Raw genomic sequence first — 13,554 nt, forward strand, 5'->3', positions numbered from 1 at the left:
GAGTGATGGAAGAGTATGGTGATAGGAGTCAGGTCATGAATGAGTTCAGTTGTAGAACATTTATAGAAGTGCTGTGTGATAGAAGGCTCCTAGAAGAGTTGAGTCATAGATGGGACTTAGAAGAGTCTTTTATAGAAGAGTCTGGTCAAAGAAGAGACAGGACTCAGAAGTCTTGGGTCATGACAGAGTCATAGAAAGGTCATATAAACATCGGGTCATAGAAGAGTCAAGCCATAGAACTCTTAGGTCATCAAAAGGCTGGGCCATAGAAGGGTTGGGTCATAGATTATTGAGGTCATAGAGCAGCTGGATCACAGAAGATTCGAGTCATAGAAGAATCTTAGAGGAGTCAAGTGATAGAAGGGTCAGAGAAGAGTTGGGTCATAGAAGGTTTGGTTCACAGAAGCCTCATGGTTTAGGGCTGTCTGCTAATAGAATGCTGAGATCATAGAGGATCCACATCATAGAAGAGTCATAGAAGAGTGGGGTCACAGAAGAGTTCAGTTGTTGAAGGTTTACAGAAGAGCTGGGTCACAGGAGGCTCCCAGGTTCCTCTGCAGAGCCTTTCTGACCACTACCAGACCAACACCTTGACACAATTTGGTGACGTCTCCAAACTGACTGAAGGAGCACTTGATCCCCTCACCAAGATTGTGGATAAAGGTATTGAACAAGACTGGCCCCAAGACAGAGCCCTTGGGACACTGCTTGTGGCTGGCCAACAATTGGATTGAGCTCCATTCTCCACAACTCTCTGGGCTCGGCCATCCTGAGTTTTCACCCAGTGCAGAGCATGCCTGCCCCAGACATGAGCCACCAGCTTCTCCAGGAGAGAGCTGAGGAAGATGGTGTCAAAGGTGTTACTGGAGTCCACTTTGCAGCTCCCTTCCAGACAGGCACATTACACAGTTTATATGCGTGCTTCTCTTTGCTTTCACCACGCATCGGGAGTTATTTTAATCTAACAGACGACTGAATATTTGCAAGCTGCCTTAGAACGCACAAATTAGTTCAAATTAACCCATTGGTGCCATTTCACTTCAAGTCAGTTCCCAGAACACCTTTTTTTTGAGCCACACTCCACAGCCGTGAGGAGTTCATGAGGGAAAACCATCCAATTTCCATCAAACAGGAGCTCATGAAGGGACTTGGAGAGAGCCCTTAATCCAGCCACATCTTCCACCACTTCTCCTGCTCAGTGGTGTTACAGGGTTCTCCACAGTTTCCTCTTTCTGCTTCCACCTTTGTACAAAACCAGGAAGGGTCTTTTCTCTTCCACCGGCTTCAGCCAAGGTTCTGTTGGTTCCATGGCATCAGGACGGCCTGCGGGCTGGGGAAGCTGCAGGGACCATTTCATTTTGAGCTGCGTCTGGAGACTGTGGCCTTGGTTCCTCTGCAACAGGGACACAAGGGATGGGCTGGCTGGGGGCCGATGGTCGGACTGTCCGTGTTCCAGCAGGAGCAGTGGCTGCTAGGGTAGGGCCCATGGCAGGAGGGACTCCGGCAGGCTTTGCGAGGGTTCAATCACAACCGCGTCTGGAGGTTGAAGTGCTGGTTCTGCTTCAGCATGGACACCAGGTATGGGCTGGTTGGGGAGTGATGGCTGCGGGGAGAGTGGGTGTGATGATTCTCCAGGCGGGAGTGGTGGCTGCTGGGCTCGAGTCCAGCTCTCAGGGGTACTGTGGTGGATGGCTGGGCTGTCAGTGCATGAGGGGTGGCTGCTGGTTTCCATTGGGGCTTGTGAAGCTGCAGAGCGTATCCTGTGGAGAGAAAAGGCTGCTGAAGCCTCAGCTGCAGATGGAGGACAGGGACTCTCCTCCATGGCATGGACCTGGCACGGCTGCACACCCCGAGCTGGGAGCTGCCAGGACAGTTTAGCCAAGGGGGACACCGGCACCTGATGGCACCACCGAGCAGGGGAATTCCTGCAGACAAGTTCCTTGTGAGGAGTGGGCGCTGTTGCGCCTCTTGCTTTCCAGGGCAAGCTCAGCTCCTGCTCTTTCCCACCCTGACCTGGCTTAGCCCATGCCTGTCACTCATGTCCAGACAGGGTCTGCTTGAGCCAACATTGGCTCTGGTTGGAGGGGGCTCCTGAGAAAAAGGCCCAAGCATTCAGATGCCAATTAAAGCACCCAACAGCAGCTAAAACCAGCTCCACTATCTCTGAAACCACCCCTGAAGCACTCTCAGGCGAATCCTACAATGCTTGCAGTCTCCACACCAATGAGCCTGGAGGCCACTGGTCATATGCTTGAGGCCTCCAAACCCCATCCTGGGAGGTCTCTGGGCACTCTTCAGGGTGTTTACAGATGAAATCATAGTGGTCACATGCCAAGAAAGACTTTTTACGAAGGCCTGTAGTGGCAGGACAAGGGGCATTGGATTTGAACAGAAAGAGGGGAAATTTAGATTGGGTGTAAGGAAGCAACATTTTACAAAGAGGGTGGCAAGGAGCTGGAACAGGTTGCCCAGAGAAGTTGTAGATGTCCCACGTCTGGAAGTGTCCAAGGACAGGAACTTTGAGTTTAAATTGAGAAAACCACTTCAGATCTAGCTCAAACCAGAACAAACCAGTACGGACTAAGAGATGGAGATTGCCCAGAGCCTGGCTGAGATGGAGTTAATTTTCTTGCTTGCAGCCCTTGTGGGGCTGTGCTCTGCTCAGGGCACTGATAACAGATTGGAACTGCATCTCCTGCTGCTCCGAGCTTGCAGAGAGACAAGGCCTTCTCGCTTTCCCACTCTGCCCCAGGGCGAGGAGGCTTGGGGTGGGAAGAGACTGGGAAGGGGGAAAATCAGGACAAGTGGCTCAAATGGGCCAAAGAGCAATTCCACACCTTACAGAACCTTGTCCAGCACTAAAACTGGGAGGGGAGTTTCTCCAAAGCAGCCATTGCTTGGACACTGGCTGGACGTCACTCTGCTGGTGGGACTGACCTCTTCTCCATCCCTGGTTTCATTTTTCTTCCCTCCACTTATGAAACTCTCTTTATCTTCACCCAGGAGTTTTGTTTTCTTGCTTTTGCCCTTGCAATTGTCTCCCCCATCCTGCTGGGAGAGGGAGGCAGTGATTACATAAGGGTTTTGATGTTGGTGGGGGTCACCCCAAAAGACAATCACACAGCAAAGGGGTCGGTGTGTGCTTGCGAGAGCACCACTGCCCGAGTAGAGGAGACTCGTGGCATTTGTAGGAGCTTGTGAGGTCCCTTGTTCCTGACAAGTAGGGAGAGAGCAAATAGTTGGATATGTGGTTGTCAGGTCACAGGTCACCAAGGAGCCAACAGGCCAGAGGAAGGACAAAAGCTTGTGTAGGTGTTTGTGAGGTCTTTCGTGTCTGATTCCTTCATAGGGCAGGAGAAGGCCCATGGGTTGTGCAGGTTCTTATGGGGTCACTCACCCCTGAGGAGCTGGTAGAGCAGAAGAGGGCCTGTAGATGGTGCAGGTGCTTGTGAGGTCACTGGTGCCTGAGCAGATGATAGAGCAGGAGGTGGCATGTGGCTTGTGAACCTGCTTGTGATGCCAGTGGTACCTGAATGCCTGATAGACGAGGAGCAGACATGGCAGTGGTAGATGCTGTGACGTCACCTGTGGCTGAGTGGTGGATGGTCCAGGAGCAGGCACTTGGCTGTGTACGAGCTCGGGATCGCACCATTGCCAGAGCAGATTTTAGGTAATGAGCAGGCACAGGGCTTGTGTGGGGGCTTCTGATGACATCACAATAGTGTTTAAACACCACTAAATATGGATGTTTGGAGGCACCATCACCAGTAGAACCCATGCACAGCACATACGTGTGACCATTTAACTCATGAGCCCAGAGCAGCAAAAGGAGGAGGGTCTGAGGTCACTGTCACTGTCACCCCTGAGCACACAGGGTGGCAGCAGGATGGGGTTTAGTCACCGTCACTGTCACCCCTGAGCACACAGAGTGGCAGCAGGAAGGTGTGAGGTCTCGTCACCGATGCTCCCCACGGCCGTGGGGTCAGTGCAGAGCAGCCATGTCCATCAGAGGGGATCCTGGTGACAGGAGCTGCCCGGCACGGTGCCTGCAAAGCTGAAGGAGCAGCCCTTCAGGCCTGGTGGATCAGTCGGGGTTGGTGGCTCGGGGGCTCCGCGGGGCTGTGCCGGGCTGGGTGCCAGCAGGAAACCACAAACTTCCTGCCTGGGCGCTGCGGGCGGGGGGGAGGTCACGTGGGCTGTGGTTTGTGCACCTGCAGGCTCCAGTTCCCGATCCGCCTGCAGGGAATAACGGCCCCTGGGTGACACGCTGAGAGGCAGGGACACGGCTGAGCCTCGGGGCAGGAGAGATGCTGCCAGGGCAGGGACATGTCTCAGCTCCTGCTCCTGCCAGGGCTCAGTGTGAGGCTCTGCAGGGAGGGATGATCAAGCCAGCACCCCTGGGAAGGAGCTCTGCCCCTGGCCGAGACCTTTTCCCAACTGCTGCTCTCAGCACAGCAGGGCTGGGCCAGCCACAGGGGCTGATTCCTCTCCATCCAGACACAGACCTCGTCCCAGCCCAGCTCCACGCCTCCCACAGCTCAGGTGCCACCGAACACGCCCCTCTTGTGTGCTTGGATGAGCCCAGCGTAGGAGAGGCTCTGTGTGCCCAGTTGCCATCCCAGGGTCCAAGGGATGACAGGACCATTTCCCCACACACAGCTTGTCCCGTGCCAATCCCCCATCGCAGCAACCGTGACGTGTGTGTCCCTCATATATGGTCATGAACGGCGCTGGAGAAGTTCATTGGAGGACTGGGCTGCCTTGGAGGGGAGATCACTCCCGATAATGTCTAAAAAGGTGCTGCTGCTCTGATTGGCTCCTCCTGAAGCTGGGTCGGCATCTGCAGCTACATCACCCTGTTAACTTCCCCGTGAGTCCCCAGAAGCCGTGAGAGGGAGTGGGGTCCAGCAGGGCTGCGCCAGCAGAGCAGGAGGCTCAGGATGGGGATGAAGGGGCTCCTGTCCCCTCGGCTGCTGTGGCTGCTGCTCTGGGTGCAGCCGTGCAGGGGTGAGTGCCGGGCCCCTTGTCCCACAGCCTAGGCCCAGTGGTCACCAGTGCAGCCACTGGGAAACCTCTGGGAATAGGGTTTCTTTGCAGGTGACGCTGAGACAAGGGGCAGAAGGCACTCGGGTCGATGGACCCCCTGCCTTTCCCTGTGCCCCTTTGGGTGTGAGTGGGAGCTGTAGGCTTATGGCACAGGGCTGCACAGGGGCTCTGGGCTGGGGAGGAGAGGGTGCCCTGTGCAGGCTGGGCACAGTGAATGAGCAGGCATGGGCAGAAGGCAACGGGAGGTGGGAGGAGGTCTGAAGCTGTGGGGCAGCAGCCCTGATGCTGGGCAGTCTCAGCGTTTTCCAGTGCATGGGGCAGGAAGGATGCATACACCACTCTGGATATCACCCTGAGCATGAAGGGCTCTGTCCCACATGCCTGTGAATCAGTCTGGGTAGTGGACACCTCTCCAGACCTGCTGTGTGGTTCTTGGTTTTCTACTGACCCCTCCTGTGTTTGTGTTTGAAGGGGCTGCGGACTTGAGGCTGGAGAACGGCGGCGGGCGCTGTGCTGGGAGAGTGGAGATGAAACAGCAGGGCCAGTGGGGGACGGTGTGTGATTTCTCATGGGACATGGATGATGCTGCAGTGGTTTGTAAGCAGCTGGGCTGTGGATCTGCTCTAGAAGCTCATAGAACAGCACACTTTGGGCCAGGATCTGGCCCCATTTGGCTGTTTTATGTTGACTGTGCTGGAACTGAGTCTGCCCTGTCTGACTGCGCAAACTCAGAATATGCTCGGGAGTACTGTGATCACAGCCTGGATGCCGGAGTGACATGTTCAGGTACAGTGCAAGCCAGTTCCCCATCTTTGTGGTTGGGATGGTGGAAGGGACCTGTCTGTGCCCTCAGGGAAAGAAGGAGGTAGTGGGGAAGGGCTGGTGTGGCCAGTGACTCTGCTAAGCTGAAGCTGTCGCTGCTGGTTTCCTGGTCTCTGATGAAAGCCCAGTAGAAACCACCCCTCTGCTGACCCTCATGTGGCTCTGGAGCCCTGGTGGGTTCCTATGTCGGGAGATGAATGCCTACTCTGCCCTGAGGTCTCTTGGTTGCAAACTTTCTCCTCCTGTTCACCCAAGAGCTGCCTGGCAGAGCTGAGGACCGGGTGCCCCCATGCCTCTCACAGGGAAGGGTCCAAGGTGGCCAGAGATTGTTGGGTTGTGTCCCCTGGCAGAAAGGAGTGACCCAGGGCAGAGGGGCTGCGCAACGGGGAGGAGCACTGGGCTTGGGCAGAAGAGCAGGGTGGGTCATGGCCACCTCATTCCTCTTCCAGGATCACCTCCTGAAAGCAGCCCACATGGAAACACCCCTGTGACAGCAGCACTTCCCTGGCCAGCCTCTCCTGCCCACCCCAGCCTCTGGCTGCCCTGGGCACAGGGATCTGCCAGCCCTTGCTGGCTCTCCTTGGTGCCTGTCCCTGCTCTAGGAGCTTGGGTCAGCCCAGGGCTGCTCCTCTGCCTGCTCTCCTTCACCCAGACGCTGGCAAAGGCTCTGCTGAGGGCCCTTCCTAGGCTGGCAATGGAGGTGGGGACTGGTGGGGACAGTAACCACAGATGCCCCCGTACCACATCTGTGCCCCAGGACATGTCCCAGCTAAGAGCACGTTCCCAACCTTGGGGACGAGGGGCATTGGTGGTGGCTCTGAGGGGTCCCTCAGCCTGGCCGTGAGCTCGGTTGGGCAGACCAGGCTGCAGCAGCCAGAAGCACCAAGGACCATCTCCTTAGCCTCGAGTCCCGTGGGTGCTGCAATGCTGGGGCCAGTGCAACCCAGGGTCTCCAGGACAGCAGCAGTTTGTCTGAGCAGTGCCTGTAACTGGGGGTGGGACAGAAGCGAGCCCACAAGCCCGGTGGTTGTGTCTGGGGACAGCAGGGGGTCCTGGATGTGTTTGTGCCATCAGCACCTACTGGGAGATGCTGGGAATCTGTGGGTCTCTCTGCCTGCAAGCTGCCCCGAAGAAGAGGTGGGAACATAGATGTGTGACCATCATGAGGAGCTGGGAACTCGCAGAGGGTTTTGTTTCTCCAGGCTTCGTCCAGCTGGTTGGAGGGGACAGTCCCTGTTCAGGATACGTGGAGATCCGTGAGGGGGACCAGTGGAAAACTGTCTGTGACTCGGACTTTGGTCCTGAAGCCGCCGCTGTGGTTTGCAGGGACCTGCAGTGTGGTGCAGCCCTGCCCGTCCATGGGGCAGCTCTCATTGGAGAAGGCATTGGTGCCTTCTGGGACAGAGAGCTGCGGTGTGTGGGGAATGAACCCCACCTCGCTTCCTGCCCCAGGGGATCCTCTAGGGGCCAGCCCTGTCCCCAGGGCAGCATTGCCAGGGTCACCTGCACACGTAAGTGTTCAGCGTGGGGTGTTGCTCCGTGGGGCTGGGCTGGGGGTGGGAGCAGGGCAGGGGCCATGCAGAGCCAGGGTTGAGGACAGAAGGGGAACGTGGGTGTCTGCATCCAGAAGGAGAAAGGCCATCCATCCATTTGGTCTCTCCTCCAGCTCCCAAGGGAGAAGAAGCACAAGTCGGGCCCCAATAATCCTTCTCTGTCCATGGGTTCACAGGGTTCAGGCTGGTGAACGGCAGCACGGCGTGTGACGGGAGGGTGGAGGTCCAGGTGCATGAGACCTGGGGCACCCTCTGTGCCTCCCATTGGGATCTCTCGGATGCCCACGTTCTCTGTCGTCACCTCAACTGCGGCTTTGCTGAGTCCCTTCCCAGAGGAGGGCTTTTTGCAGGAGGCACCAGCCCCATCTGGAGAGACTCTTTCCACTGTGATGGGACTGAAGCCCACCTGGGAGAGTGCCCAGTGACCGTCCTGGGGGCCTCGCCATGCTCCCATGAGAACATCGCTGCTGTCATTTGCTCAGGTGAGGGCTGGGAAACAACTCTGTTGATTCCATTTGCCACTTGGGTGCGACACGGCCACCCAAAGCATGGACTCCATGGCAGCACCAGGGTCAATTTCTGCCTGGAGAAAGCCTGGTCCACCAGGAGTGATCTGGAGAGCTTTGTCTGCTCACATTGACTGCTCTCATGTGGGAGAGCTGAGGGCTGACTGGGTCCAGGTGTAGCAGCTCAGCTCTGGGGCTACTGCCAGGCCTGGGCTTCCCTGTGCTTCTGCTATGGGACCAGTCCAGGATGGGGCTGCAGGTTCAGCTCCATCACTCCATCTGCCAAATACCCAGTCCCAGCCCCCAGGAGCCTCATGGAGCCCAAAGCCAACCTTCAGGGCTGCCCGTGTGTCCCCAGCAGCAGCCCCAGGTGGGAGCTGCAAGGCTGGGCTTTGACCTTGCTTCTGGGGCTTCTGCCCAGCACGTATTCCAAATGTTTCCTCATTGCTTGGACATCCTGCATTGCTCTGCTCCCTGACAGGGACACTGCCTCCCCAGTTCCCAGGGGTGCAGAGGGGCAGAGACGTGGGCTCTGCCCTGGGTCTCCTCCATGCCAGAACAGAGGTCAGAATCAGAGAATGGTTTGAATTGGCAAAGACCATCCCCTTCCAACTCCCTGCCGTGGGCAGGGACACCTTCCACTGGGTCAGGTTTCTCAAAACCCCATCCAACCCGGTCTTGAAGACCTCAAGGCTGGGCAAACCTTGTCCTGGCACTGCCGTTCCTTCAGCTGTTGTATGCACGGCTGCGTCCTGCTCTGGGAGCTGCCCCATTGGCCTCAGCAGGGACTGGCCGAGTGGCTCTGCTGCATCAAGAGCAAAGAGATTCTTTCCCAGTAATGCTTAGGGACCTGGACTCAAACCAGGAAACCTTCCCCTGGAGCTCCCCATGGAGGGCTGAGGGTGGGCAGGTGCACTTCAGGGCACCCTGAGGGTTCCAGAGCCTGGAGAAGCTCTGCAGGTTTCTGGTCTCTCTGTTGCTGCTGAGGCCATTGCTCCTCTCCCCAGGCCCACCCAGCTCCGCATCCCTGCGGCTGGTGGGTGGAGAGAGCCGCTGTGATGGGCGAGTGGAGATCTTCCAGCATGGAACGTGGGGCAGAGTCCTGGACGACCAGTGGGAAGAGCAGGAGGCCAGCGTGGTGTGCCGGCAGCTGCAGTGTGGAGAGGCAGAGAGAGCCTACAACCCCCCGAAGCCGGAGAAAGGGACGGGTCCCGTGGGGCTGCGGGGGGTGCGGTGTGCAGGGCACGAGGCCAACCTGACCCTCTGCAACACCTCGGTGCTTGAGAGCACGCTGGCAGCAGGTGTCGCAGAGGATGTGGGGGTTGTTTGTCAGGGTAAGTGCCCTGCAGGGACCTGCCAGCTCAGGGCTGGGTGTCACCAGCCCCTGGTGGCAGCTGGGGTTCCTTCCTGCTGCAGGGAGCCGGCGGGTGCGGCTGGTGAATGGGCAAGGGCGCTGCGCCGGGAGAGTGGAGATCTACCACCAGGGCAGCTGGGGCACCGTCTGCGATGACGGCTGGGACCTGCCCGATGCCACCGTCGTGTGCCGCCAGCTGGGCTGCGGGGGAGCACTGGAGGCGCCTGCTTCTGCTCGGTTTGGAGAAGGCTCCGGGCAGATCTGGCTGGACGGCGTGAACTGCTCCGGGGCTGAAGGAGCTCTCTGGGACTGCCCACCAGGGGCCTGGGGGCAGCACGACTGTGGGCACAAAGAGGACGCAGGAGTCAACTGCTCAGGTCAGTGCCGGGAGCTGGGGAGGACTCAGGGACAAGGCGAGAGTGCACAATGGCTGAGGCTGTTCCTGGCCGCCTCTGAGCCCCATCCAGTTCCAACCTCCCACTGGATCAGGTTCTCCAAGCCCCATCCAACCTGCCTCGAACACCTCCAGGGATGAGGCAGCCACCACTGGACAACCTGGGCCAGGGCCTCTTCACCCTCACAGCAAAATATTTCCTCCTAAGATATCATCTCCATCTCCCCTCTTTCAGATGAAATCAATTGCCCCTCATCCCACCCCTGATCCCCCTTGTCAAGAGCCCCTCCCCAGCTTTCCTGGAGCCCCTTTCCATATTGGAAGCTGCTCTAAGTTCTCCTCAGACTTGCTGATCATGTCTTTGCCTGGCTGAGGGCCTGGGGGTGCTGGGACATCCTTGCTCCCACCACCCAAACCAGCCTGATACTCTTTGGACTTCTCCTCCCAGAGTTTGTAGCCCTAAGGCTGGAGAACAGCACCGGCTGCTCCGGGCGCCTGCAGGTTCTCTATAACGGGACATGGGGCAGCGTCTGCTCCAACTCGATGACTCCCAAAGCGGTGTCACTGGCATGCAAGGAGCTGGGCTGTGGGGACAGAGGGTTCCTCGAGACACAAGGGACCTCTGGCACAGTGTCTGGCGTCACCTGGCTGGATCGCGTGGAGTGTGGGGAGAGAAGCAGCTCCTTCTGGCAGTGCCTCTCCGACCCCTGGGACCCGCAGTCGTGCAATGACCCACAAGACGAGACCCACATCTCCTGCAATGGTAATTCTGAGCTTCCCGGTCACCAGCCTCCCCCAGCTCTGTCCCTTCTCCAGCACAGAGACAGAGGTTTGTCTTTCCACACCAGACCCTTCTGCTGCTGGGGCAGAAAGTAGGGGTTGAGCTCTCAGAGCCCCACATGCTGCCCAGCAGCTGCCAGCCTGATTCGCAGCAGAGCCTGGGGGAGGCAGAGGTGTCTCCAGGCACGATCTCAGAAGAGACCACCTAGGGTCTCTGAGGAGCATCCTCTCCATGGGAGCCTTCTGCTGCTCTGAGAAGCAGGGTCCCTTTGGGGCTGGGCAGTCGGGGTCCCTCCCAGTGCCGTGCGTGTCCTCTGAGTGTCCCAGGCTCAGCTGCTGCTGTGAGGGAGGTGGCACGGGGAGGCAGAGCTCAGCCTCATGCTCTGCTGCACCTGCTGCAGAATCGTCTTCACTGCCACATTTCCTCCTGCAGGGACACAGCCAGAAGTGCCCCCAGCCCTGGGGACCGAGTGCCCAAGCTCCACCAGCTGCACAGGTAGCGGCTCCTCTCCACCCCTCTTGCCCGGCCAGGCACTGCCTGCTGTCCCGCTGCCCACAGAGGTCTCTGCCTTCTCCAGACAGGGAGAAGATCCGCGCCATAGGCGGCAAGAATAGATGCTCGGGCAGAGTGGAGGTGTGGCACCGCGGCTCCTGGGGGACGGTGTGTGACGACTCCTGGGACATGCGGGACGCTGAGGTGGCGTGCAGGCAGCTGGGCTGCGGCCCCGCGGTGTCTGCCCTGGGCGAGGCGGCGTTTGGGGAGGGCTCGGGCCCCATCTGGCTGGAGCGGGTGGAGTGCCAGGGGACAGAGCTGTCTCTGCAGGACTGCTGGGCCCAGACTGGGGACAGGGGGCTCTGCCGGCACAAGGAGGATGCCGCTGTGAACTGCTCGGGTGAGTGGAGGGTCTGAGAGCCCCTCCTGGGTATTGGCAAGGAGCTGGGGCTACTCCCAGTGTGGCTCCAGAGCTCCTGAGAGCAAGGCCATCCCTGCAGAATGTGGGAGCCCGGTGCCTAGAGTGGAATACAATCATGGAATGGATTGGGGTGGAAGTGAACTTCAAGCCCATCCAGTTCTACCCTGTGCAATAGGCAGGGACATTTCACACTGGATCAGGTTGCTCAAATCTCCATCCAGCCTGGCCTTGATCACTTCCAGGGATGAGGCACCCGTGACTTCTCTGGGTTGGGATGTCCTTCAGACTCTGTGGGTTTGGGATGTCCTTCAGAATCCGTGGGTTTCAGATGTCCTTCAGACTCCATGATTTTGGGATGTCCTTCAGAGTTCGTGGGGTGGGATGTGCTTCAGATTCTGCCTGTGGGTCCCTGCAGCCTCCAGAGTATCTCCTGGGCTGCCTGTGCCACTCTGCCCATGGCCCAGAGCGGCCCCCTAGGCTCCATCTCAGTGCCCCTGCCCAGCCTGGCAGGAGGGGCGATGCGGGTGGGATGGGGCAGGGATAGATGGGGAAGCGCACACACACACACACACACTGAGCGTGTCAGAAAGCAGCTCCCTGGTGCTTGCACGCCCACCTTCTCAGCCCAGCTCTCCTTCTCATCCCTTGCAGCTGTATCCACCACAGCAGCACCGCCCCCCCGAGCAGGTAACCTGTCCTTCCTTCTGCGCGGAGGCTGCCCAGGGCTGTGCTGGGACCCACAGCCGGGAGAAGGGGCTCCTGGCCAGGGTGTCAAACTCCCCGAAGGAGGCACCACGTTAGGGGTGAGGTTGGGGACAGCTGTCATTTACCTGGCAGGGTGGGAGATCCCCATCCTCAGCCCCTGGGTTCTCCAGCCCCCTTTTTAATAGGGGGTGGGAGCCATGTGTCTCAGCCTCACCTCTCCCAGCCCTGCTGCTGCCCTTTCTTGTTTCCTGTCCCTGCAGATCCCACCCGGGCCTTCCTGAGAAGCAGTGGGAGAATCTCCTTGCCCGTCATCATCTGCATCATCCTGGGAGCCCTGCTCTGCCTGCTCCTGGCCCTCCTGGCTGGGCAAGTGCGAAGCGCCAGGGCTGAGCGCAGAGGTGGGTCTTTCCCCACAGCCCTGAGGGAACGGGCCTCCTAGTCAGGCCAGAGGGTCTGTGGGTGTCAGCGAGGGGCGAGGGCAGAGCTGTGGGGACAAGAGTGTGTGCTGCCTGCTGCCCCACATGCTGCCCCATCACCTGCCTGGCCATGGGCCACCAGCAGCCAAGGACAGAGTCCAGACAGGGACGGGGCAAGGAGAGAAACAGCAGAGCTGGGCTGGGGGAGACAGGATCAGAGGGAAGACGGCTGAGAATGAGCAGGGACAGAGCTCAGGGCAGTGCTGGAGGGGCTCTGGGTCAGCGGAGCTGCCAGGAGGAGTGGGGTGGAGCAGGGTCTCTCCCTAGGTTTCGGGTCTCTCCCTAGTTTTCTGGTCCCAGGGCTGTTCCCCATCCAGCCCTGACCCCCCCACAGCAGAGCATGGACCGTGCTATAGATCTGTGGGGGAGAGAGGGGGCAGAGCCAGGGGGAGAGGAGAGGCAAGAGCTGCCCCCAGCTCAGCACCAGGACTTTATCCAGGGGCAGAGGGGCACAGGGTCTGTCTCTGAGGGATGGTGTGAGGGTGTCGCTGCCCTAGAAGATCTCCATGGGGGCATGTGCACTCCCTGAGAGGGTGCAGTGGTGCCCAGACAGCACAGTGGGGCTGTTGGGTGCGGACAGCCCTGGGCTGGCCCAGGGAATGGGGCTGGGGAGCAGAGCAGGGTCCTGTCCCCTCTCTGTGTGTCCACAAACCAGCCCTGCTCCATCTGCAGGCTCCAAGAGAGCATGGGAGCCCTTCTCTGAGGCCGTGTATGAGGAGATCGGGAACAGCCCATCATGGGAGAAGCAGGCGAGGTTCAGCGGCACAGGTGGGTGTGCATCCCTCACGGAGGTAACATTTGGAGGGCCCTCTCCCCAGTCCCACCCAGGGCTGACCCACTGCAGCCCCTGACCCACGGTCCTGGCTGTGCTGGTGCTGTGGGGTGTGTGGGGAGAGCAGCCAGGTCCTGGGCCCGGGAGAGGACCTTCCTCCCCACAAGTCCAGCCAGGGTCGGTTCCTCTCTCCCGGCCCCTGCATCCCCTGTGGCTCCCAAGGGCTGAGGGA

The 13,554-nt window shown here is 59.0% G+C and overlaps 1 protein-coding gene across 1 annotated transcript in view; it reads left to right on the plus strand.

The window, feature by feature from the left end:
* The first annotated feature begins 7,030 nt into the window (after positions 1-7,030).
* The window catches only part of LOC138732511 (scavenger receptor cysteine-rich type 1 protein M130-like), a 283,984-nt gene continuing 277,460 nt past the window's right edge, over positions 7,031-13,554 (plus strand). Inside the window, exons 1-5 of the mRNA XM_069879113.1 lie at positions 7,031-7,281; positions 7,596-7,903; positions 8,935-9,261; positions 9,344-9,658; positions 10,124-10,438. Of these exons, the coding sequence (XP_069735214.1) occupies positions 7,031-7,281; positions 7,596-7,903; positions 8,935-9,261; positions 9,344-9,658; positions 10,124-10,438 (1,516 nt within the window). The remainder of the gene's footprint in view (positions 7,282-7,595; positions 7,904-8,934; positions 9,262-9,343; positions 9,659-10,123; positions 10,439-13,554) is intronic.

This window comes from Phaenicophaeus curvirostris, chromosome 33, assembly GCF_032191515.1.
Source record: "Phaenicophaeus curvirostris isolate KB17595 chromosome 33, BPBGC_Pcur_1.0, whole genome shotgun sequence".
Taxonomy (NCBI): Eukaryota; Metazoa; Chordata; class Aves; order Cuculiformes; family Cuculidae; genus Phaenicophaeus; species Phaenicophaeus curvirostris.